The sequence below is a fragment of the Pterocles gutturalis genome, unplaced genomic scaffold (genome assembly GCF_000699245.1).
Source record: "Pterocles gutturalis isolate BGI_N339 unplaced genomic scaffold, ASM69924v1 scaffold5681, whole genome shotgun sequence".
Lineage (NCBI taxonomy): Eukaryota > Metazoa > Chordata > Aves > Pterocliformes > Pteroclidae > Pterocles > Pterocles gutturalis.
Genome location: NW_010105272.1, coordinates 61,471 through 88,985, shown reverse-complemented (window position 1 = coordinate 88,985; position 27,515 = coordinate 61,471). Strand labels below are relative to the sequence as shown.

The 27,515-nt window shown below is 37.5% G+C and overlaps 1 protein-coding gene across 1 annotated transcript in view; it reads left to right on the top strand.

The window, feature by feature from the left end:
- Positions 1-5,134: 5,134 nt before the first annotated feature.
- The window catches only part of CDH18 (cadherin 18, type 2), a gene marked incomplete at its 5' end in the record, with an annotated part of 42,593 nt that continues 20,212 nt past the window's right edge, over positions 5,135-27,515 (top strand). Inside the window, 3 exons of the mRNA XM_010087313.1 lie at positions 5,135-5,388; positions 21,200-21,336; positions 26,327-26,448. Coding sequence (XP_010085615.1) covers positions 5,135-5,388; positions 21,200-21,336; positions 26,327-26,448 — 513 coding nt within the window. The remainder of the gene's footprint in view (positions 5,389-21,199; positions 21,337-26,326; positions 26,449-27,515) is intronic.

Below are 27,515 nucleotides of genomic sequence, written 5' to 3'. Positions count from 1 at the left end.
AATATATAATATATAAAGGTAATGTTATATTTCAATTGAGCAGAAATTCAGCACTGAAAGCTACGTAATTTGGTCTGGAACGCTCTCATTCTTTCCTCAGAGAAGTTATAATATCCCCTTGTACAGTACCAAAAAAAATCTCTTTTTTTTTTTTTTTTTTTACTCAGATCTTGTATGCAGTTTAATAAGTACTTTATATACTGTGTGCTGTGATTGCTTTTAATTTAAATTGGGTTTGAAACTGAGTTAGTTTAATAGCCTACCCAAAACAGGTTATCTCCACTAAGGACAGAATTTCTTTTCTATTTTGTTTCATATATCACATGCCAGTACCTTCTACAACAGTAGAATAGAATTATTTGTCCTCTTTCTAATGCTTCTCTGGAAGGCACATCAGAAAAGCCAGAAGTAAATATATTATTGTGTCTGAAGATCTGAACTCCTCCTCAAACCTTTTGAAACTTTACTTGTTTGAGGTTCTGATAAAAAAAGTCAAATTTCTCAGCACCTTCATGCTAGGCTGACCAACAGGCATGCAAAGTCTGTGAGTGCTGGAGGGAATCTTTTCCTGTCTCATTCTGGGCTGACCCAAATTGTCTGGTAGTTTCATCATCTCCCCTATTGACAATCCATGCAGAGGCACCTTTCGGTCTCAAGGATTCTGTTACATAGGGTTGATTGCAAAATGTCATGAAGGATTTCCCCTTTGCCTCATGCAATTCCTTGTTTGAGTGCGAGACTAGAGGAAACCAAAACAAAATAGCACAGTGAAAGCCATTACTCTCTGGATCCTTCAGAGAATGGCTGGTCAGCATGTTCCCCCTTGTTATAACTTTTGGAGAAGTGTGCTAGAACTTTCCTGACCTCAAGTCCACAAGTATCATTCAAGCTTCCCAGAAAAAAAAGTTCTGAACAGACCATGCCTTTTCTATTTTGTATAATGAGGCTGGAAATGTTCAGGAAGCAGCTATTTACTTATCATAAAATTCTGCTATTCTTTTTAGGAGTCTGATACTAGAAACACAAACTGCAGTATAATGAAATGCAGTATTTTCAGTTAGCCTTGTGGCTGGTTACTTGAGCTACATTTAGTATTTTCTGTTTCACATGAAAATCAAGATCACCAGTGAATACATACTGAAGATATGTGGGTAATGGTCATGGAAAGACATTGTGCTTTTGAAAAATAAGAAATATGAACAAAAAATCTGTTTAGGTCCATCTAAAATTTAAATGTTTTGTTTTCTTTCCAGGGAAGAGTTAATGATCTTCAGTGTTGAGATAGTTTTAAGCAAATCTATAAATAATTATCTAGTTTCCTAGAGAGACAAGATAGTTCTGTCTCTCTTACTTTCTAGCTACAACTAATGACTGAGATAGGCAACTGATATTCAAGGCCTATCTGTAAGCTAAGTGAGGGAGAATTTAAACTTAGGTTTAAACTTAGGTTCACATTACAAGTGAATGGCTTTACAAGTCATTTATTTTACTATTTGCTTCTCTTGGAGAGGGCAAGTGGTCAAAAAGGACAGAACCACATGTTTGGGTTTGGTTACTTGGAGTTCAATGAGTCCTATTGTGAATCTGATGGGATAATTGAAATACTTCCTTTGTAAATATAAATCATTTTGCACTGTCATTTATATGCCCAAACTCTTACTGAGTTAGAATAGCTTAGGTATTTTAAGCTGAATATTATGATTAGTAAATTATGTTTTTAAAAGGTGAGAACAAAAACCTTCTACTGGTAAACAGCTCAGATTACCTGAAATAATTGATGAGTCTATGAGTAAATTTCTTAGCACAACATTAGACAGGCTATAAGTGGGGGCCCAATTTGTTCTTCACATGTAAGATAAATGTCAGTTTTAACACATACATAGTGTTTAAGCAGAAATGTAGCAAAATACAGTTTTTAGAGTCAAATTGCAACCAGATTTCAGTTTTTAAATATTTTTTCAAATTTAAAAGGGTGAGTGATGTAACAGCTGAACTTGTGAGTTGTTCTAAGATGTGGAATGTCACAGGAAATGCTTTGCTTGTAGATTTCCTTATATCTCCACAGGAGAGACAAGGAAAATAAAAAAAAAATGTTACTAATTGTGACCCCTCAGGGACTGTAGTGATAGGACGAGGGGTAATGGCTTTAAACTGAAAGAAGGTAGGTTTAGATTAGGTGTAAGTAAAAAATTCTTTACTGTGAGGGTGGTGAGACACTGGAACAGGTTGCCAGAGAAGCTGTAGATGCCCCATCCCTGGAGGTGTTCAAGGCCAGGCTGGATGAGGCTTTGAGCAACCTGGTCTAGAGGGAGGTGTCCCTGCCCATGGCAGGGGGTTGTAACTAGATGATCTTTAAGGTCTCTTCCAACTGAAACCATTCTGTAAGAGAAATAAAATGTAAATTAATGAACATCTGAGTTAGAATTTACTAAACTTGCATTTTGTTATGAATGGATTAAATCTGAGTAGCATACATAGCTCTTTTTTGTATAGCAATAGATTCATCAGGCTACGGTATATTTCCATGCCTTTAAAATTTTTATTTAGACATTCAGGAAAGGGAGACAAGAAAGCAAAAGAAAAGTCTTATACTACTAGAGAGTGAATTAATTGTCCTTCAGTGCATAAAGGAGAAATCAAAGGAAAATACATCATATATAAATCCTGACCAACTATTTTACTTATACGTCATGAATCAAGTTTACTGTAGATTTTATCTACAAAATACACACTGACATTGACAAATCGCACATTGAATTCCTCATATTTCTTGCCCTAGGAACTATGTTTCCACTCTTTGGGATGATAAGAAATACCAGTTTAGCTTTGGTTGAAGGCTTGAATACTTGTACTGAATTCTGTTCAGGCAGGCTGTCAGGTCCACACAGAATGATACTGGTCATTGTGGAATTCTGCCATGCCATAATATCATAATAATTTCTATTATGAAATAAATCCACATGTATGCAGCTTCTTTTAGTGTTATGCCTATGTTTTGAAACTGTTGGAAACTTAGTGGTAGTATACATATCTGTACAAACTATTTGCTTTGCTCAATGTAATAGTAAATATTAACCTACCTAAAAAAAGTGGCTGAAGCCAGAAATTTGTAACCTAGTAAGTGCTGAGGTGTGTGTTATCAAGAAAGACTGCTTTTTGCAGAGAAACACATTTTTAAAATTGCAATCTGAAACTTTCAAATCTATTCTGTGACTGCAAGGTCTGGCATATTTTTGTTAAACAGATAAATTACCACTCTACATGCTTTATGTCCTCTTGGGTTTCCTTGTCTCCCAGAAACTTGCCTAACTTTATGGAAGTGCAGACGCATACTGATAAAGGTAAAAAAAAAAAAACCAAAAAAACCAAAAAAAAAAAAAACAGGGATTCTCCTTGATACTTCTGTGTTTAAAGAGCTTCAGTCCTAAGTGCCTCATTGGGTGGTAGCTCTGTCAGGTTTTTCTCCTATTGACCTTATTGTCATCATTACAGGCAGCCCCTATAGTCAGTATAGTATAATTCTGGACTGAGGGACTGGCTTGGACCTTACCTGGAAAGTGAACACATGCTGAGATTGCCAAAGGGTTCGGAAGAGACTGGCAGTTCTTCATTTATAAATTTAATTTTCCCTGGAAAATAAAGAAAAAGGTAGTTATACTATAAACTAGGGTAAATAAGGATTTTGCAGTACAACAAATAATACATCTTTTGCCATTGATTATGAGGTTAAAATAAATTTCTTAAGATATTTAACTGAACTGGTATTTTTAAAAGCCATTTCAGTAATTAGAACTAACAGACAAGATATTGAAAAAATAGCCTCTCTCATGAAGTTCTCAGTGGGCTTTCTATGAAAGGTAGACAGTTATGTTAGTGATACTGAAGAAACCAACTCAAAATAGTTGTGGTCATTTAAACGTGGCTTCCGGTAAAAACATTGCTTAATTCTGTATCTTCTCATGGCACTTCATTACTTGCATGCTTTTAAGTTAAATACCCTTTTAGCCCCCTCTACTACATAACTAGCTGACACTTCAAGAGTTGAGCATTGAGTGTGTCATGTTTATCTTATATCTTGCATAAGACAGTGTAATAGCATGCTAATGTAGGGTTAAAATAAGTATATCAAGTCAGTAAAATTAGTTCACAATAATCTGAAAACCATCTGAACTAGTGAGGTGAAATTTTCACACGTGTAGATAGCAAGCTAGAAATGGGATGCCTAAGAAAGAGAGTATCCATACTGTGTGATATATGAGTCAGAGCCACAGCTTCCTCCTTCCTAGTAGAGATGTAGGATTCCTAGTAGGAATCTATTGATTTTAATAATAGGGCAATATTCAAGTGGCAGTGGCGCTTCTGGTGGTACAGCTGGGGATGTGCCTTCTATTGTGTTTTATTGGAACATTAGGCCTAGCAGAAGGCACGTCCCCAGCTGCAGACTTTCTTCCCATTTATGACTGCCTAATCCATGTGCAGCACAGCGGTATGTGATGAGACAGGCTGAAGAGTTGTCTCTCTCATTGCTGGTGAAGAATTTAAAAGAGAATGATCTGCAATACAGGGATGCACCCTTCTTGATTGGAAAAGGAAACAAGCACATGTTTAGGCTATTCTTACACATTTAAGTTCCTGTGTCTTATGATAACTGAGTGTTTTCCTGCAAGGAGTTGCTTTTTTCAGTTGATTTAAGGGAAGAGATGCCCAAAGGAATTTTAGTTTTCCTAACACTGTCTATTAAACCTGTTAATTAAAGATATGAAGTTAATTTAATTAGGGATACATCAGTCTCTACCTTTTTCAGTATTTGGCATTGACCAATAAAGATTGAAAGGTGATAAAATGTGGAGAATTTACATTGTCACAGAAGAATCTGACACTCATTCTAAACACTTGAGCTTTTCCAAAACTGGTACCTTGTCCACAATTCTGCTGTAGATAAAATCTTCATCTGCCCTTCTTCATACGTATCCTTCTACTTACAAGGTAGGGCAGTGGCTGCCAGAGTTATCACAGAATATTGTCCCTTTCCAGTAATATGAAGAAATGTGGTTTAAGTTAACTGGAAGTTAGCTTGCTAGCAGGCTAAACTGAAACACAGAATGGTATTTATAAATCTTTTTTCTGCCAACAGCCGCTCAACTATGAAAAAAAGAAATCATATACACTTAATATAGAAGGAGCAAATACTCACCTTGATTTCCGCTTTTCGCACCTGGGACCATTCAAAGATGTAACAATGTTGAAGATCATTGTTGGTGATGTGGATGAACCTCCGCTCTTCACTATGCCTTCCTACATCATGGAAGTTTATGAAAATGCAAAGATCGGGACTGCTGTTGGTACAGTAACAGCACAAGATCCTGACACTGCCAACAGTTTAGTGAGGTATAGTAAGTCCAAATGATACTGGATTGAATTCCACTTGCTAAAGGGTTAATGAGACCTGGGATATATGAAATTATGTCTTTTATTTTAGTACATAAAGGGAAACATAGGTCAGAACAGTGTCATGATAGGTCTGTATTAGATTTAATAATGTATTCTTCAACCTTTTGTTCGTTTGCACTAAAATTGTCATCTAGCTATTGGTTTGAGCAAAGATCTGTGTGCACTAGTTCCTGTAACAGCACCTCTCCAAACAGCACATAGAACAAGGCCAGTATATGGCTACCATATCATATAAAATGGTGCACTTTGCTGGCCTGCTGCCAGTCAGTATCCTGACACTAATTGTAAATCTGTTCAGGATCATAACACCATTTTACCCCTGTCATGCTGGTATATTACTGGCCCTCTGAACACTTGTCACACTGTATTTGCCCAGGTGCTTGTGCAAGACAGGAACTGGTTTGCGTTTGCCTTTCCTCACAGACATGCAGTATAATTTTTGCAAAATTGTGTTTGAAGAGGAAGCCATTATTTTATGATATGCTTCAGATTTAGTGGGTTGTCAAAAGAGTAGAATGGATGCAATGATGCACCCTGTTGATGCTGCTAGGGATATGTCATGTCATCTCCAATTACTAGGTCTAGGGCAAAGAGAAGTGCTGAGAAGCAATCACTTACAGCATCAGACACACCATTTGAAAACTAAATGAATATGTAACACACTAGGAAGGAAAGATTTTGATAATGCTATTAATTATATTCATTCTTAAAGAAAATGTTCTCATTAAAAGGAAAAGAAAGAAAAAAGAAAGGAAGATTTCTGTGTTGCTGCTCTGGCCAGAATACTAAATATAATAACAGAACTGGCTGGGAAATAGGACATGGTCTGAACTAAGGAACTGAAATGAAGCTGGAAATACTCCTACAGCAAGCTCAAAAAAGCACTGGTGCCAAAAATATACATATGGATATCAATTTGACTTCTTCTAAATTTAAGAGCATTTGCATTGAACACTCTGGTGTTGGGGTTTGAATTTATTACTGGTTTAGGGTTAAGATTTCAGGTACTTGTTTTCAGCTTTAATAGGATCCAATGACATTTTTACTGACTTCATTTGTGGGATGAGTTACTTTCTAACTGAGAGAATTTTGTGGAACAATACATGAATGTTTGTCTTGAAGGTGGTAGTGGATTTAAAATGTTTCACAAAAATATTTTTCATTAGTACATATTTGATGCTATTCTTTTTCATGACATAATGGCATAGCCTTTGTGGCAATCATTTCAGTATATACTTGGAAAACAGTTTTTCTTAAGATAATTGGGCATTTTTAGTGTCTTAACTGAGTTGAAATCTGCTGGGTACGTGTAATAGTCTTGCTAAGATGAAACAGTTTTTGCAGAACAATGAAAGCGTCAGGGTTTTATGGTTCTCTTGTGCTAATAGTCTAAGATTCAAAATGTTTAGTGTCAGACAATCAATACATACAATTTCTTAGTGCCAAGTTATTGCCTTTGAAAAATTACCACTATTGTATTTGTGTCTAAATTATAAAATTTTGCTAAAAATAAATGCCAAATACCTGTAGCTTTAATATTATATTTCTGAAACAACAGCTAACACAGTCAGACAGATGAGCCATCATGGTAGTTTGGGAGCAGGAAGGGTAAGTGCAGATTTGACTAGTTCCTCCATAATTCAGTCGTTGGTTGCTCCTAAGAATTTTGTCTAGAAAGGAGTAAAACAACCATGGTAAAAGGGAAGCAGCAGATTGTACAAAGGCTGGGAAGGCCAGAAATAGATTTTCTGTGTGAAACAGACAATAATTTGGAGATAAGGGGATTGAAATGAAAAATATTTCCAAAAATTTGGTATTGGCCTTTTTTTTTTTTTTCCCAAACAGGAATTTGTAGGCAGTAACTGAGGCCAGAATGTTAAATCTCCGTGTTATTCAAATAATTGAAGAGAAAAATTGTCCTTACCTTTATCTATCCTATTTTTTCCCCTCATTGACATTTATTTTTGCATTGTTCCTTCCACAGGGATAAAAATACAGTGCTAGCAAAACGTACCAAATCATGAAGCTCTCAAAGGAGCCATCCCTTGGTTAGATTAGAGGGCTCTGGCAAGGGCAGTGGCAGCTCAGATATCATAGAATCATAGAATAGTCTGAGTTGGAAGGAACTGTGGAGGTCATCTAGTCCAACCCCCCTGCAGCAAGCAGGGACATCTTCCACTAGATGAGGTTGCCCAGAGGTATCCTTGGCATATCATTATATTGTGACTGGGTCCACTCTCTGGCCAGGCTATATCCATCTCAGTGGAACTGACAATGAATATTGTTTGTGAGCTTGCAGGCTTTTTGTGAAAATGCTGAACCTCTAAGGCCTGGACTTGGTGCATGGGACTCTGAAGAGGCACCAGGCTGGGCTGGTGTGCCTTCAGGTTCTCCTGGAGCTTCCTACCATAGGAAGAGGAAGATCGGTCTGGGAGCAGGCAGCATTGACCTCCCTTCCTCACCTCACTTCACACAAAAACACTGACACAGTGCAGATGGTCTTTGTGTTGTTTCAAGATTTGTCTGTGGCTTAGGAAACTGATTTGGAAGTGGCGCACAATCTGAGAAGCTGGCTAGGCTGGCTGGGTTGAGCTGCTGCTCCGACAGAGGCAGCATCCTGCCACAGGGTCCTGCCCCACACCCTGCTCACAGCAGCAAGCAACGGAGCGGCTCGGAGGAGGCTGTTTTTCTCAGAAGCGTGCTCACTGTAAGGTGTATTTACATCCTTCTGTGTTGGTTTGGAAGAAACACCTCCACTGTTCAGCTGAAACCCTGGTGAATCTGAAAGACAGCCTGAGGGTAATGAGATCATGTCTCTCTACATTTCCACACAATTCTAAGTTCATTCAAAATAAAAACAGTGAATATAAAGCCAGGAGGATTCAATATGACTTTGTTAGAAAGCACAGATCACACAGTCTCCAGGTAAGATAGCTACAGATAGGATTTGCACAGCTGATCTGTCTGGAGTAATGGAGTAACCATTCCTCAGCCAAATGGCTCCGATACATCTCCAAATGCCATGAATCTACAGGACAAGTGACAGAGCAGTGATTTGCTTAACAGGTTTTTCCTAATACACTTGTGCGTCCTTTCCTCTTTATGAGGACATTCGTTGCTGTGTGTGAGATTGATAAAGCGATAGGCACACACAATTGCAACCCTATCACTTCTTTGCTGTCCAGCTGCTAAAAGACATACGGTGCTGTGATTTTTTTCATTGCCCAATTAAGTGACAGTTTATTTTGGTGGCAGGAACAATTCTTGTAAACTGAATAATGGTTAGAGGAGTAGTTACAGTAATTAACAATGTTGAAGGGAAATATTTTTAAAAAATAGTTATTTGCGCTAAACCCCCAGATAAATAACAACTTCTATTGTTATCAGTAGAGAGCGAGATAAAGGGGTTTTGGCCTTATTTCCTCACTGCAATTTCATCACAGTGATTTCAGCTTGTTTCTGAGTCAAGCTATCTTCAGAGGATACTGACTTGGTGCCAGTGCTTGTACTAGTGTTTTACTTTTTCAATCCCAGCAAAAGAACCTCTGTAATAACAAATGTAGCTATTAGAGTTTTCTTTTATTCAGACATTATCTGTTTGGCAATTTAGGCTGTTTTAAAGGTTTTTCCTTTTTAAGTTGATTTTTTTTTCTTAAAATAGGTAGAAATGCATGTTCAGGGAAACTTTTAAAAATACTGTGTTTTGAAATAAAATGTTGAAATGTTGAAATATGAAAAGCAAACATAATCATAGACAGCATAAAAAGAAAGATATTAAAACTCCATCATGTATTAATTTTAAAGATTTTTTGTGTGGTTTGGAAAACAGCTATTTACTAAAAAATTGTGTTCTAGATCAAGAGAAAACATCCTAAATTATAATCCATTTGCAGGGTTTACTGGTTTGTTGGAACATTATGAGAAACTAAACCCCTTTCATTGCATTATGTCAAGGAGTCTGCTTCCATACCAAGACCTTTTGTTGCGTTAAAAGATCAAGGTTAAGTCATGTCTAATAATAATGTCTGGTGCACAAGCAGGTCTTGAAAGTTTCCCATACAATATGAAAGAAAACACTACTATTAAATGCTCTAATTCAAATTTTATTTTAGTGTATTATTAATTTTAAATCTGTTCACACTTAATTAGAAATGATATTTTTTCTTCCTGAGAAGAAGACTTCTGAGGGGATTAAGAGTGAAAACAGCTTTTAATTGGCAAGTTGCATATGTGCATTGGGAGCAGCCCTAGGCTGCTAGTACTGCCTCAGGGCTGCAGTAGCGCCTGTTGAAACTCTGCCATCTTCCTCTGGGTGATTATTGGGTGCTGAGTCCATCAAGCCACAATGCTACTCCCAATGATCCTTGGAGCTTTCTGACTGCATCTGGTCTGTTTTTAGTGGACTGGTTTTCAGAAAAATAATGTTGCTGCTGATCCCAAAGCCTCCTCTAACTTAGTGATTCAGAAAAGAGTAAAGGCATAGTTTTAAGATCACGATACCTTCTGAAACTCTGATATAACAGAGAAAATAGTTGCATGACGTGGGCAAGTTCCCTCATATTAACATGATTCCATATTAACATGTCTTATGAGGAACTGAGTGTTTTTATTAACACTGTACCCTGGTAAGAGTAGTTTTTAAGAAATAGGCCATGCTATTATAAAAATAATGTAATGTCAGCTCACTCTTTTGGCTGCTGCTGTGCAATCTTTGTCATGCAGGGGTACAGGAGGCAAATCCCTGTTTTGAATACTAATGACAGGGCCTCTGTCTGCTCTGGTAATTTTTTACTCCCCCTTGTTATGTTTGACTTAGGTTGTTTGCATTTCTAGGCAGGAACGGTGTCATCCCAGATATTTAACAGAAGGCTCCTGGGGAACAGGGTGTAGGTACTGATCAGGTCTCTGCATGTGACAGGGTCAAACAATAAGAAATATAAGCACCTTCCCTTTTCAGAACTATGTCTATCATAGCTTGATTAGAAATAACCATATATTTTCTTGGATCCTTGAAGGGTTGATTAAGTTTTCTTATATTAATACACTGGAGTTCAAATCATTTTAATGTTGGACTCTAACCAGTCTGTAACCTACCTCACTATGATAAATTTTATTCGCTAGGACTGAAATAGATTACCTAAAGGAAACTGAAGTAGTCCTAGTGCCTTCCTGATGTCACTAGAAAATGAACTTCTTCCTTCACTGAGCTCTTGACACTACTGCTAAAAAAGCAGTACAACATGGAAGAAATAAATATGAAACATAAAGGTGCATGTGGTTGTCTTTTATATAAAAAATTTTTTTACTTCCAGGAAAGGCAGAAACAGCAAACCAACAACAAAACAGTAAAAACAAAGTAGCAAACAACAATAATTAAGGAAAATGTCATAGTGTTCACAGAGTCAGACTGTTTTGGGTTGCAAGGGACCTCTAAAGATCATATAGTTCAACTCCCCTGCCATGGTCAGGGTTGTCTTTCCCCAGATGTTCGTTAACTGTCCCATGGCAAGCTGGCATTGTGATGTGTAGGAAGCCAAGCGACATGGTTTTAAACCCCTGTCTGGCAAACACCACACAACTGCTTGCTCACTCTCCTCCCTTATTATGATCAAAATGATAATAGTAATATATACAAATATACAAATGAGTGATACACAGTGATACTGCTCACCACCTGATGACCAAGGCACAGCTCTTTCCCGGCTAACAATCCTGGAACAGGGCCAGTCCTGAAAATGCAATCCCAGAAAAGAGATAAGAGCCTGAGTGTCCGAGACGCTGACGCGACCCTGAGAGAGGGGAGACCCAGAGGGAGACTACCCTGAGCTCAGAGAGGACTTCTGGACAGAGCCTCACCTATATACTGGCCATGATACGCATGATATAGAATAGACCATTGGCCAATTTGGGTCTCAATCCTAAACCTGAGGTCGAATCCTAGGCTAGTAATTGGGGCTGTGCTCCCTCCCAGCTTCTCCTGCACCTGCAGACACTGGCAGAGCAGAGATGCTGAAAAGTCCTTGGCTGCCCTGGCAGCAACTATCAACATCAGTGTGTTATCAGACTTCTCAGCACAAATCCAAAACAGAGCCTCACACTAGCTACTATGAAGAAATTAACTCTGTCTCATCTGAAACTAGGGCAGAAAGTCAGAAAAAGTGTTTTGGGATTTTTTTGTTTGGTTGGTTGTTTTTTAGGTTTTGGGAGTTTTTTTGTTTTGTTTCTGTTTTTGTTTGTTTGTGGTTTTTGGGTTTTTTTGGGGTTTTTTGGTTTTTTTGTTTTTTTTTTTAAATATCAGTCTGTTCATTTTGTACTAGGTTAGCAAAGGATACAAGTACAGTCTCAGCCCTGATTCTGGCTTCTCACTTTTCGATGGTCTTATGGTATTTTCTTATAATGGGTGATGTATCGTAATGGTTATGATACATGTATATACCAATGAGTACAAAAGTGTGCTTTCCAGCAGCATACCTGGTATCTAGAAGCTATAATGAATTCAAAGTTGCCTTATCCTAGTTTGATTTAATTTGACAGCCTTCTCTTCCTTTATTTCAGATAGAATACTGAAAAATTAATGAATGACATACTTGTCATTATGGGTTTATAACAATTAATGTGGTGTAGGAAGTTGTTCCTCAATTCCTGCATCAGGCAGAGAAACTTATTTTAACTTTTGCTGCACTGGTAGTAAAATATAGATATAAGTTCAATATTTTTTGGCATCAGCCTTTAGAAAGTCATGTTAATTTTCAGTAAATGGTATTTTAAGAGGAATGCTCATATGTAGATGAAAGAACATACTCATGGCATTTCATGTATTCTTATTATTTTTTCTTACAACCTTAAAGACATGAAGTAGTGCAAAGGATTCCGGTTACAGACTATTTTCCTGATGCAAAGTTTATATTTACTAGAGCTAGAACAGACCCTGAACTTTTGATTCAAACTCAGTCACTCAAATTTTGGTCATACAGTATCAGCATATTAAGTGAAGGGAGGTGCAGGAGGGGGCTTGGTGGGAGGAGTTGAAAATGAAAATTGTATTTAAAATATTTTTTTTTCTTCCTGGTTTGAGAACAGTATCAGTTTCTGCTCCACTCCCCTCTACTGTCATTAGGGAGAGGGGATAAGATTGATCCCCTGCTGCAAAATATAAATCCTCCTCACCTAGTTGTATTTGTTTGTCTTACTTGCTCTTTGAATGTCATATAAGTGGAATAAGGTCAGTTTGCTTTCTGATATCCTATGCACAGGATGTTTTCTTAGCTGCACTTTGGGCAGCCTGCTGAGATCAGTGCTGTCATGTAGAGTGACTGTCCTTCCCTCACATGCTCAATGGGGGAACATTCCCCCCCGGATCCTGTCAACCCTGTGCTTGTGGAGGCGAGCTTTCTGCTCAGACCCTCAAAGCATGACACTGTCATAACCCTGTGAGCAACACCTACAGAGACATGTTAATGTCTTCCCAGGGTATGTGAATGGCTCACAGTTAGTTAGCAGAGAGGAGCTGTGTCCTCCTCCTCCGTCTCACCTCCTTCATTCTTTTGCTCCATGTGTTCCTCCAGTATTATTCTTCTCCAAGATTGTCAGCAAATCAAAACAGAAAAAGAACACCCTATTTTGAATGGCTGGAGAGAGAGGGGAAATTTTCTCCAATTTCTTCTCTCGTTCTCTGTCTTCACAGGGAAGCACTATTTTAAAACATTTCTTTGTACTGTTGAGGTGGGAGATCTGTTGCTGATATTTTCCCTGAAGCCTCAAATTATTTTTGATTCTTGTCAAGCTATGTGTCCCAGACCTCCTACTAACAAAAATGTCCGTCTCTGTGTGGGAACTGGTAAGCTGTTCTGACAGCTGTTCTGACTAGGAAGCATCCAGCTCAGGGTGGTGGTCAAAATCTAACAGCAGCCAGAACCACCTCCATCCCTCACTTAGAGCTGTGAGAGAAAAAAACTGACAGATCATCTTTAGATGGTGACTGAGATCCTGAGAGCTTGACTTTTCATGACTCTGAGACTGGTGACTCTGAGAGCCTGACTTTTCATGCCAGGACATCATCTTTATGTTTCTATAATTTCCACTGACTTCAGAATGCCTCCAGTATTTAAAATTCTTTTATGGTTTTAGGAGTCAGCCTTCAAATCTGAACATATCTATATTGTAGTCTTTTGATAGGGCCATTTATCAATAGTCATAAGTCTATTGATCTTGGTTTTATTTGGTTTAATCTTTAGTATGAAAAAAAAACAAGATAACATATAAGTAGAATACAATTATTTGGCTGGTAAACCTTTTAGGAACAAAAAGTGGTTCTCATTAACACTGACTGCACTTAATTTCTTAGCAGCATTGAAATCTGAATGTTAATCTCTGTGAATAAAACGCAACTTCGGTATAACATTTCTGCCATCAACACATTTAGTTGAAATGCATTTGGACACTTGTAAACCTCTGCAGAGATTCATAAAGTCAGGAAAAGAAGACAAACCTTTATCTTGCTTTGACTTCTGAATTACGCCTCTAAGGGTGTGGGCTGTTCTTGCCTACGTTTACTGGCACCATTAGCTAGAAAAGATGATCAGTGGTTAACACACGCAGACAGAAATTGTCAGCTAGAAAAGATGGGTGTACAGAAATGGCTTATTTCCTTCAAATGAACAGCATTCCCTTCTCCCAGTGTCCAAGGTGAGCAGTGTGCCAGCAATGCGTAGGAGATGGGAAAGAGAACAGGAGCAGGAAGCCAGCTTCTGTATGAAATACAAACCAGTAGTGGCTGCCTCTCAGAGGCTTTCTGGGAGGCAGCGGTTCACTGCTTGCAACATCCCTGCACCTTCCAGGATTCACCACCTCACATCTCCAGGACAAGGAGAGGGAAAGCTGCCACTTCTGCTGAGCTGAGGTTTCAGTATGAGAGGTGAGCCAGGAGTCCTATGTGGAAGACAACAAGGTAGTGCTGATCAGCTGATGGATGTCAGCTGGCAGCCCACACCAGAGCTAACTCAGGGGGAACAACGTATCAAACTGAGTTCCTGCAAGCACGCTGAGGGGAACAGTATTTTTCTCAAAGTTGTGCTGTGCCTGTATGAAAAAAAGAGCAATGGAATGGTAAACAGAGACATTAACTTCTCCAGGCTCTCTTCAAATATATTTCATTTTCACAATTGGAAAGCACAGTTGAAGGCTGCAGCTCTCAGTAGTAGGCTTCTGTTGAGGAGCTCTGGAACATCTAATGTCTCCTTAATCTACCAGACACACTGTAGGGAGAAAATTGGTTACCTGCTGTTTTGGCAGCCAGCTTCTGACTCACACTTCACAATTACTTTTCTCTCCTAGAGAAGTTTGTTTGAACTACAGGAAGATAGATTGTCCCTGGAAGGGAGGTAGTGTAGTGCAAGACAGTCACGGCAACAGAATGTCTCCCCACTGCCTCATTTGGCTTCAAGGGGATGCTGCTGGTTCCCAGGATCATGAGGAGTGCTGCTGTCAGGAGGCAGAGAGAAGATGAAAGGCATGCACCAGAGTTATGTCCCACCATGGGCCATTTCTTGCTCTCCAGCTGGCCAAACACAGACGGTTGCAGCTGATCAGTTCTCTCACTGTTCATTCTAGTGTACCTCCATGCCTCACCCTGTGCGGTTGTTGTTTACACCTCTTTTTCTGAGTTACTTTTTAAAAGAGAAAAAAAAAATCTCTATACATTGAGTATAGACTTTGAGTCTGAGCATCTCTTTCTGAGAAAGTTTCTTTGCTTAAATTTTTAACTAAGCAGGTTTCCTTATAGAAACATAGAATCATAGAATGGGTTGATTCTATGTTTCTATAAGGAAACCTGCTTAGTTAAAAATTTAAGCAAAGAATAACGGCATTTTATTTCTAATTGATAAGCCTTTAGATGGTGTGAATAATTGGTTTGGCAGAGGATCTATCCTCTTTCCATGACCTTTTCCGAGTGCTTCTTTGTAACCAGTTTCACTTGTTATTAGAGAACTGGCTATTTACATATGTCTCAATACAAAAGCCCAAAGAAGTACTGTGATCTGTGAATCCACATCTGGATGAAATGTGGCTTTGGAAGTTCATTAGCAATAGCAGGTTTGTATCCAGGGTGGAAATTTGTAACAGAGCTCTTGTTTCCAGTTGGTAAGTAGGGTAATAAATAAAAATAGCATAACAAAAGAATAAGTTAAAGACTTGATTAAAGACTAAAACCAAAAACAAACAAACAAACAAAAAAAAACCAAAAAAAAAGTTAAAAACTCAAAATTATTTAAAAACTAAAACTCAAGGATCTTCCTTAAAACACAATAACTGGAGAGAGACATACCTTTAAAACACAATAAGTGGAGATAGACATACTGGAATAGTAACAGACTGTGCCACTTGTCTGTTAAGTAACAAACTGATGTTAATATTATGTTAAGACTGAATAATTTAGGGAGAGAGATTCTGAAAATGCTTATGGGTTTTAGCTTCAGAAGCCCTCCTAAAATATTTGAAAATTGTTAATGTTCCTAAACTCATTTAGCACCTTTTAAAACTTTATAAATTTTTAAACAGTCTTTGTATTATTAGAACCTGACTACTTTATGACTGCAGACTGTCTATAGTATCATTCTGCCTACGGCCTATCTTGCATATATATTTGTCTTTATTTCCTAATTCATGCAGATGCTTTTAGTTTTCAATAAAAATGATGGGAATATCTGTCACCACTCAACCGCTGCTTCACTAAAAGACAGGAAGTGAGAAATTAAGACACAGGAGCCAGGGGCCTGCTTTGATCAGAAGCAGGAATAAGGACATGAATGGAAGCAGAGAATGCCCTCCTGTTGAATGACTCTCCCTAATAAAAAGACAGCACACGTTGCATTTCCCAGTGCTAGCAGGATTGAGTTTTGGTATTTAATTTCCTTCAGATTCTCTTCAGATAGTGTGACTAATAGGTTGTCTATATTCATGATCCTTTTTAATGTAGTTTCTGTAAGATTAGTTTCTGTTGCTGATGTGGATGTAAACAGTTTGTGGAGAGCTGTTTACCTAAGCATGTCTTGTTATTAAGTTTCTTTATTAACAGGTGCCATTGAACTCAGATGTGCTGATTTAATGGTTAAAAGTATGCTAATTCACACAGCATTGTAATGAGTGTCTGTAAACAAATATCTGCAATTAATATTATAAATTCATTTTTAAATGAATATGTTCTAAGGAAGAAGAAACAGTCAACTGAATTAAAAGATGAAAATTCACTTCTGAAGTAAGTCCTTGAAATTAAAAACTTTCACTATAGCTTTTTTGTGGTCTAGAGAAAGCATCAAAAAGCAACTCAATAGAGGTGGAGGGAAGGATAGGAGGGGAAGGGGATGACTATCTGTGTTGCCACTATTATCTATCTGAAAGTAAATTTTTTACTAGATAAAATAAATTCAGAAGCCTAAGTAAAGCATTGTTGGCTCTGGAGTTTGGAATATTTGTAGATATACCTGGTCTTCATTCACAATGTGTAGATAAATCAGTGGCCAATATTTCTAAAGGCTTAAAATGTTAGGCACTTTGTAAATACAATTAAAGTTGTTCTAAATGTCCTGTTGCACATGACAAAAGAAGTGCCTCTGCCAAGGGAGATTCTTGTACAAAATATTTTTAGAGCACCTGGGAGCAGTGCTTTAGACTAACATTCATAATTATCATAGAATCATAGAATGGTTTGGGTTGGAAAGGACCTTAAAGATCATCAAGTTCCAACCCCGCTGCCATGGGCAGGGACACCCTCCACTAGACCAGGTTGCTCAAAGCCTCGTCCAGCCTGGCCTTGAACACCTCCAGGGATGGGGCACCCACAACTTCACTGGGCAACCTGTTCCAGTGCCTCATCACCCTCACAGTGAAAAATTTTTTCCTAATATCTAATCTAAATCTGCTGTTACCCCTTGTCCTCTCACTACACTCCCTGATAAAGAGTGTTTCCCCATATGTGGGAATATCTTCTGTAATTTTTTTTGCTGAGACATTCATGAAGGCTGGAAACCACAGCAATGCAAATGGCTGCTTTAGATACTACACACAAATAAATTTTAAGGAAGAATCTGGAGTAATGGAGGAGAACTGAACATTATATTAATGGGAAGGCATAAGATATTTAGTCATGATCTAGAAAAGTTCTGTCAAGCTGTGAATGAATGTCTGTAATTATATGTGAAATTTAGCACACAAAAGGGAAGTGCTACTGGGGATAAATTAGAAAATTTTTTCATTATTCTAGTGTCACGGGAAGTAAAATTAGTCATACGATAGTTTACCTCTGTATCACTTTATCTCCATCAATGACACAGAAAGTACCGTTTAAATTATTCATCCAATACTGAGTTCTTTAAACTGAGAGCTTTAAGCTTCTATAGAATGCATTTAAATAACTGATTTAGAAAAAGGTGTTCATATTTAAAAAAAATAAGACCAACTTTTACAAAATGAAGTATTAGGTAGTCACAATTCATAACAGAATCAAACTTCACCTTTTCTATGTAAGCTTCATATTTGGGACAGATATTTGTTGTGTTTGATTCCGTACTTTACTCACAGAGTGAGAGGTAATAATCTGTTACAAGTCACACACAAAAGCAGCTAAGTATTCTTACTGCTTTAAGTTTTTTTTCTCATTTAAGCCCAATTTGAAACATTGTCTTTTTTTAAGCTACTGTCTACAAATACTAAATAGCCCTATTTGTATGTTTCTGTGGTCAGCACAATACTGGCTCACAGAGGAGTCACTGTGCCTGATGTTGATAATATGTGAACAAAGTCCACAGTAATAAATGTTTGCCAGGGAAATACTCTTGTATTGTAAATTATTTTGGATTTGCAGTACGTATTCCATAAGAGCAGGTCAGTGAATCATATTTTTTTTAGCAAATAATTCTTGTCATTATCAGGAGATGCCTAGAGTCAAGAAAAATGAGGCTGTAGTAGAAGAGAAGGAATTACATTTTATCGTTGCATACCTGATTGTGAGCTCTACCAGTAAAGGGTCTTGCTAAGGTCTCCAAGAAAACTGAGGGACAATTATACTATGCTTCCTCTGTCAGCATTCCAGTTCATCATGTAAAATAAGTTTGCATATTATGTGCACTGTGCAACTTAATACAGTCAAGATATTCCAACTAATTGTCATAGCTCAAGTTTTCTACATTGTCAAGTATAAGGTATAAGGCATGGGAGGGGTTTTTCCACCTGAAATATGTATCTTCTGTACAAAGTTCAAATCTCAACACAACTCTGTGGCAAGCATGGCAGCTGTGTGGGCTTTTAGAGGTTGATACCACTCTGTCTCCAAAGTTTTTTGTAATTAGTAAAAGGTAAGGCTAGCTGTGCACATAGGAGATACAAGTTCTCCACTGATACTGGCACAATCTTTCAAAACATTTTCATGACAACTAAACACTTGGAGAAGCTGAAAATCAGTGCTTCATGGAAGACTGAGACCTGCAAAGACACTGGAAAAAATCAGTTGTTCTGAAATTGAAAAGCAAATCCTGGTTACCAAGTAAAGAGGTGTGGGTAGCCTGGACTAACACTGCCAGAAAAAATAATGCCAACAAGATAGTTGTGTGGTCCTTTTTTGTTTGTTTGTTTTGTAATAGGTCCTCAGAGGATTCTAATATTCCTCAAAAGCAACACCAAATTTTCTTGGATATCTGTAGCATTCAGCGTGTCATGATCAGTGTCTGATGAATGTTGGTAAAGAGTTTGCTTTTAATTACTCTCCTGAGTTTACTGAGCGCTGAGAAGCATACCAATATTTGGAAATGTGTCTGCAATGCCCGCTGTGATCCAGCAATTGGAAATTCGGCAATTTTTTTTTTGTTGTTCTTTTGCTGTCAGCATCACTTGTTTTGATTTTTTCATCCAATTTGGACACACTGATTAAATAATGTCCTCTGAAAAAATATTTATTGACTTAAGTTCTCAAAAATGGTTGCCCCATCCCCTGCATAAGCAAGATCTTGCCAGTCTACTTTCAGTATGGAGACAGTTGGAGTCTGTTACCTGTTTGAAGCAACTTCAGCTGTCATCTTGCACATCCAAAGTGTCTTTATTGGGCACTTCTGGAGAATTTTAGAATGAGGTATTCTCAGGTGTTAGTAGTTAATGAACTGCACATAGGTTCTGACTGTTACTCAGATGGGAGACAGTGAGTTAAATTGTTATTCCAGAGAAATATAAAATAGGTGGGAACTGAGGCCCACTGTCTCTCCAACAGCTCCCACAGTCTTATGGGAGCTGTTGCACACTTCACAATGTCAAAAGGAAAGACAGAGAGCAGGCAAGAAGAAAAGATTTTCTAGTCTAGTTTTGGCTGCTTTGATTTCCAGTGCCTGACCCACAGTTTTTTAATTGCTGAAAATACTGGAGGCATGAAAATAAAATAGTGAGTGCCACAAGCCAAAATAGCATCTTGTAAGGCAGATGTAAAATCTCTCTTGCAGGTGGGAGAGGTGGGTTCAGGTTCTCTCCGACAAGGAAGATCTAACCTAAGTCATCAAGTGCTAGCTGGCTTTTTGACTGTGTCCTATTCTTTGACCAGTTAAGGTGACACAAATTGCTGCCTCCTCCTCTAGTGCTTTATTTTCTTTGCTTTTTCATATGTCATATCTTACTTTCATATATCATTTAATGGAATGTTTATTTGCTTGTTTGTTTTGCCTTTCCACAAATCGTCTAAATTAAGTACATTGTGAGAGACATAAAACTGAAGTTATTTTTAATTCTTTTGAGCTTGGCAGCCTTTATGTGTACTCTTTTTATTAGCTGGCAATTACACTTTTGGTGATGTAGAAAGAAGAGCAATTGGATGGGATAAATAAATCATTTTGACCTATAGTATAAATTTCATATATTAAAAACTTCACAGAAAGAAAGCAGGGCTGACGATTTATCAGGAAAAACAATTGTGGTATATAAAACACTTAGAATATTTTTCCTTTTTTCATCAAGTCTGAAGTTAGTGCAGAAGGCTTGATAGGGGTCTGTAATTGCTTCATTTGTTAAAACTGTTGTAAATTATTCTGGCTTTGAGAAAAAACGTCTTGTCTATCCTTTTGTGTTCCCTCCCCCTGCTTCCATTACCCACTTCAAGGTTTTTACTTTCTCTGCTAGGCAAAGTGCCTAGAAGCCAAGGAAGTTAAGCAGGGCTACCTCATTCTACTTCTAGGCTAGGGTCAATTGCAGCTCTGGGAATCAGCTGTTTCTGCTGCTAGTCTCTGTAATGGTTATGTTCAAAATGGCTTATGTCATCACGTCATCAACTTCATGTCAAAGAGACATGCTTCAAAAAAGGTACCGGGACTGAGCACACTGGATGGCATTGACAAGCAAATAAGCAGAAGGATAATATCTTACTATCTTTCTGTTTTCTTTTCCGCCTTTCCATTTTATGATTGTTTTAGTCAAAATATATGTGTATCTTACCTTTCACATGTTTGTATACTGCTGTGTGAAATAATCACCTGTTAGCAATTTCTATCTTTGTGACTCACAGTGAAAAACTTGTTATGTATCAAAAGAAACAAATTATGAAATAAACAAAATATGGTGTTACTCTGGGTGTCTCCATAATTTAGAATTTTTCTTGGGGTCTTTTAAAAAATTTCTATGATTTTAAAAGCATGAAAGTAATGTTCTTTTATAGCTTTCTGTTGGTTTGAATGATGCATACTACAGTGAGTATATATTTATTTTTTTTATTTTTTCGTAGATATTTCTTTGATCATAACACAGAAGAAGATAGGTATTTCACTATTGATGCTAGTACTGGGACAATTAAGACTGCCAAGATCTTTGACAGAGAGGAGACACCTTGGTGCAACATCACAGTGGCTGCTTCTGAGATAGGTAAATGACATATTTGGCACATAATATTAAAAAATAGAAAGGAAAATAATAATTTTTGGATTTTAAGAAACACTATCTTGAGATGTCACATTATTTTTAATACCATGGGGTCTTTAGCCAGTTTGGATAAAGGAGAATTTTCTCTGTATGTGTAAATTCCCTAATTCTACAGAACAAACAAAACCCCACATGCCTATGTGATTCTACCTATTTAAATTTAAAATATTTTGCTGTATACGATACAAGGCTGCCAGTTTACCCAGGAACAGTTCCAGGCATTCAGTGTCCTAAAATTAACAGATTGTCCAGTTTGTGTTTTGTATTTCATATATCTTAGAGGATAACATTGTATAGTACTGCCTGCGAAATTCATCCTTCCTTCTTATATCTGCTGTTTTACTGAATTGCATGTTAAATATGCCAGTATTCATTTATATCTGATGGATGCCTAGTAGTTGCTGATTATCGGGGCATATCTCTGTCCATTTAGTAAGTAAATTGACAAATAAAGCTACAGTAAATACTTACCTGTGCATTGGAAAAGCCTCAAAGTCTGATGAATTTCCATTGCCTCAGATAAGCACTGCAACAGTCAAGAAATGTCAGACTGAGTAGTCCCAGATAAATATTTTCACATGAGGCAAACAGAGTTTAAAGAACATTTCAGTTAGCCTTTTTATTACAGGCTCTTTATTTTGGCACAGTCAAAATTTAGAGTTAAAATCCCCAACAAACCAAATGAAAAAAAATCCCAACCTGGATCAGTAGATTCAGTCCTGCTAAGATAGTCTTTCAGTGGCAGTGATTTTAATCAAAACTGTGAACTTCTTTTATGTTGTACTGATGTACTCATCCAAATCCATTTTAAAATCAGTAATTGGATCTACAATGGAAGAAGGAACATATGTTGTGCATGCGGCATCAAGGCCAGAACTCTTACATTAAGTGCTGTCTGTCCCATATCTACAGCCTTTTATGGCATTTGCTTGCAAGTCCATGCACAAGGCATTGCAGAACTAAGACTGAAGCTGAAAAATAGGTGGAAGGCTGTGACCAAAATGTTATTTATCTGTAAAGGGACAGTCTCCAAGTTTGTCTAACATGGTAGAAGGCATTTGTAGCTTCTGACACCATATACTTAGCCGGGAAGATAGCAGAATCTTCAAGGCCCAGAAGGATTGGACTGCTTCAACAATAAGAGGTGCTCTGATGAAATAATCTTATTGTTAGTTTCTTCAAACGTTTTCCTCTCTTGACTTTACACTACACTTCAGTGACAGCATTCAGTTTCTACTGATCATCCTTTGGACAAGTATTTGTAGCTGTGCTTATTTTATGCAAAATAAATTTACAATCAACATCACATTTCTACCCTCAAATGTATGATAACCTCATGTTTCAGCCTTATTGCTTCTGAACCTTTCATAAGAGGTTTGCTTTCACTTTTAGTCTCAGTGTGTGAAATACACTCTGCATTGATTAAATGTCCCTCCTGAAATCAGTGGAAGTTCTGCTTTTCTCAGTGGGAATAATTTTGTGGTAATATAATGATCAGTGATTTTTCTGTTTACACAGACACTGCCTAAAGCCCACTAGAATTCATTGCCATGAGAATGCGACAATCCTTTTTTTTCTTTAACATGCACTGTTCTTTAATTGTAGCATACAGTGAAGAAGAGTGGGATTTTGGTGTCCAGGGCATACCACTGAAGCTGTTGCTTTGATTTTCCAAGTGCTAGTACTTCCTGAAAACTCCTTGTTGTATTAAGGAATAAAAAAGATGAGAAAATAATACTATATTTTTTATTAAAGAATCCACAGACTATGTTTGGTGCAGGGGCATGGACTACAAACTGAGCTAAGAATTAAGGAGGGTTGAGAGAAACTCATGTAAGAACAAGACACATTGAAGTACGGGCTAGATAAATGAATAGTGAACGAGGCTGAAAGTTGTCTGAAATGGCAGACTCAAAGGGTTGTGGTCAGCAGCCCAAAGTGCAACTGGAGGCCAGTCACTAGTAGAGTACCTCCAGGGGCTGGTACTGGATGCAATACTGTTTAATCTCTTCGTTAATGACCTGGTTGATGGGATAGAGTGTACTCTCAACCAGTTTGCAAATGACACAAATCTGGAGTAATGACTGGTACACCAGAGGGTCATGCTGCCATCCAGAGGGATCTGGATAGGCTGGAGAAGTGTGTGAACTGGAACCTTATGAAGGTCAATAACAGGAAGTGCACGTGCAGGCCCAACTAGCAGGAGAACAGCTTTTCAAAAAAGGACCTGGGAGTTATTGTAAAATAAGTTATTTTACTGATTAAGATCAATATTTAATATTGATGATGCAAAAGCATAGATGTTCATTCTAAACCTAAGCTAGGTGAAGATTTTTGTTCTTGATCATGAAAACATGAGAAATTATAGTTCAGGCTGTTTCTGTGTTAAATTATTCACTCAGCTTTCATAGTCACTTTATATTTATACCAGTCTAACTTTTAAAAAAAACAAACAAACACAAACCCAAAACCAAAACCCAAACAAACCAACGACAATAAAACCCAAGGAAAAACTAACAAACAAACAAACAAAAAAAAACCAAGTCCACAAAAGACTGCTGATGTCAGGACTGTTATTCTGAATGTCATTCAGGTAGAATTTATTTTCATAAAGCCCATGCGAATTTTGTTAATATGGAGAGGAAGTCTCAAACAGCAGTAGCTGTATTAAAAAGAAGCTTACTTCTTAAATAAAGGTTTTTAAGTTTCCCCACAGAAAATAATGGAAGAAAAGATTCAAGATTCCAGACTGGCAGACTTAAAACTGTGACTATTCACTTTGAGAAGGCTACTCTTGAGGCAGAATGCTAATAGGGCACAGAATATATCTGGCTGTTTCATAATGCACAGGCCTGAAATATATGTCAGCACTGATTGTCTTAAAATTGGAAATCTGCCAAGCTACTGCAAGAAATTTGTCTAATTAACAAAAATGTACTACTAAACGGACCAGTTACTAGAGTGGTTTGAAGACTGCAGATGAGTTGTACACCTGAGAAAGATTGGAGTTTATTTTATAATAAAACAGCAAAACCAAACCTAAAAAAAAAGTTTGTAAGGTCCCTTTTAATTCATTCTCATTCTCTCCCCCACATTGTAAAATGTGCTATTGTCCTGCATGCACATCTATGTAGTATAAACAATCTGACAAATTTCAAGACTGTTTGGTAAGTGGTGTTAATACTTTCCCTATTAGAATTTTGTAGTGAGTAGGCTGTCAGTATGGAAATTTGCCTGCAAATGTCAATGATCCCATGAGGTAACTGCGTCCAGAAAGATACTAACAGTACCTTCTGCGTTAGGAACACTTTTGAACTGGTAAGGTATTTATGAATTCTTTGTACTGCAAAGCTGCTGGAGAACAAATATAGGTAGATTCTTTGAATTCCCATGACATCTCTGTGAAAATAATGCCACACATTGGGCTAAAAAGTTTGATTTTCCTTCCCCAGTAACTATTCCAAATATACCAGACCTACAGAACAGGTCTCTGTCTCTGGTGCCCTCTGCACTGTGCTCTTCCTGCTTTTCTGCTCCCTTCCTCTTAGATGCATTATGTCCCCCTATAGCTTTGAAGATGTCCCTGCTTTAAGCTGGGGACTGGACCAGTCACTTCCAGAAGTCCCTTTCAGATGAGATTTTTCAGTTATTCTATGATAATCTGATAATCACATCTTTTTTTGCCTTCTGGCAAAAGCTTCTTCAGGTTTTGTCTAGTATTAAAATCTTCAGTTCTTTCACTAAAGTTTATGAATCCACTCCCAAATGGATTTATTCAGCCTTAACCCTTTACTGTGATCTTTGCCTTCTATCTCCCTTCTAAGCTTCTGTGTGCTCTCTGTCTGCTTTGTGTCCTTCCTTTAATTTATACTTTTTTCTAGTTCACATGCCTCACAAGCTATGTGTGAGAGCCTCTCGAACAAAGCTTCAGGAACAGAGCTTCTTTGAGTTGTAGGTCACCTCTAGATCATCTATAGCTAGATATCATGTTCTGTAATTGTAATCACAGGATTTTTGTAATGGGATTGTCTAATGACATTGATGGAGGCAGTTACTTAAATGAGATTGTAAACTGTATTTCAGTGAGCAGCAGGAAATATTCAATCTCTACTGCTTGTGCTGTTCTGCACAATCTCATGACCTGCCTCCAGGGAAGGACTAAACGTGTTTAGGTTAATGCTCAGACCACAAAAGGTCTCCTGGAGAGAAGGTTACTTCCTTCAGTAAAAAGAGTAAAGGTAGACGAATGATTCCTTTCTCCCAACTGCTTAGTAAACAGACAAGTGTCATTCTTCCTCATCTTCACTTCATATATTCCCAGCGTTTTATAATTCCTGGAAGTTTTCCACTAAAAATGTTTTCCAGATAGCAATGGAAAGCCTCAGTCTCTCATGAAGACAATTGAGATAGCCTACTTTAGTCCCTTAGTTCACCTGTTATATTCATAGTTTCGGGCTAAAACTGAAAATACCAACAGTCAAGGAAGATTTTGGTATTTTCTTCCTAAATTCCTTAGCAGACTGAGAAAAAAAGAAGTTTAAAATATTTTTCATATTAGATATTCAATATGGCGATGACACTTTCACATTTGTTACAAAGCAATTGATCGTTTTTTACCCTACAGTGTGACAGGATTAGATAACTCCAAAAGTTTTGTCCCACTTCAGTTCAAGAGAAACTTGCATTTTTATTGGTGTGATATAACAGTGACTTGAGACTCATACTATACTTTCCACTCTTTTTAAAAAATTATTTTTCAGAACAGTTAATGAAGCACAGAAAAAAAACATCTTTTAGTATCTTGCTACCTAAATTTCTGCAGCTGTATCTAGTTCTCGTCCAGTTGCTGTGTTAAGAAACCATATTTAAACTGAGGATGTCACCGAATAGTGATTATTTCAAAAGGCTTAATACCCCCTTGTATGTTTTGCAGACAATCCTGGGCTAGTGAGCCATGTTCCAGTTGGTGTTAGAATCCTGGATGTCAATGACAACCCTCCAGAGCTTGCCAGAGAGTATGATGTAGTCGTCTGTGAGAATGCAAAGCCTGGTCAGGTAACTCTCACAGTTATCTTTCTCCCATTGAGAAGAATTACTTTATCTGTTAATGCTACATGCACAAGAAGTTTGATTCCTGGAACACATGTCAATTCTTTCTGATTTAATTTTTGTATTTTACATTTGATTAAACTTTCTAACTGTATTAGGATGAAGGGAGGAGATTTGGGAACTTATTCAATATATCTTTCTTGTTGCTGAAAAACTGCCCAAACTATCTCAAGACAGGCAAAGCTTTAATCTTGTCAGATAACTGTTGGAATTTGAAAAATCACTATCGTGAACAAAATGGATGAAGCAGATTTAAGTGCCACATGGTAGAGAGTTTCAAACACAGCTCAGCAAAATGATCGGTTGACATGGTTGCCATCCTCACTTATTGCATGTTGATTGCCCTTGTCTGTGCAAAGTCCTTATGGTAAAGATGTTGAAAGGGGTTTTCACAACAGTGAGTATAGGGAGGGTCAGAACTGATAGTGAATAGCAGAATCACATTGCAGCTGCTGGTCCTGCATTCAGAGCATTTTATTGCAGTCCATGGTTTAACAATTTTAGCAAGTTCCTTTGCTTTTTTTGCATAGATTGAGCTTTTACCCAGCACTCTATGCTGGTTTTGCCATATTACACAGGTTGTAGATTGCAATTGTGAGCTCATATCTTTCCTGAGGAATATATTACTAGTAATAACAGTTTTCTCATCAAATCTTTAAAAGCAGTGTACAGAAATGCATGATAGGAAATTTTTATTCTTAATGTGAGAGTATAAAAATTCTGTACTTTGTCAGACTATAGGCTGACCAAAGTTATCTTGCTTATCTTAACAGTGGCCAAAAGCTGACATCTAAAGAGCAGTATAAGAATATGGCAAGCATGTATGATACTTACTCCAAGTAATTCCCTGGTTTCAGATCATTTGCAGATCATTTCCTGGTCCAAGTGTGGTTTGTGTGTTTTTAGTAATCCTTTAATAACAATCTCATAAACATCTTTATAGCTTTTCCTTCAACAAATATAAATTTTTTATATCTGCTACTCCATTCAGCAAGGAATTTTACAGATTAATT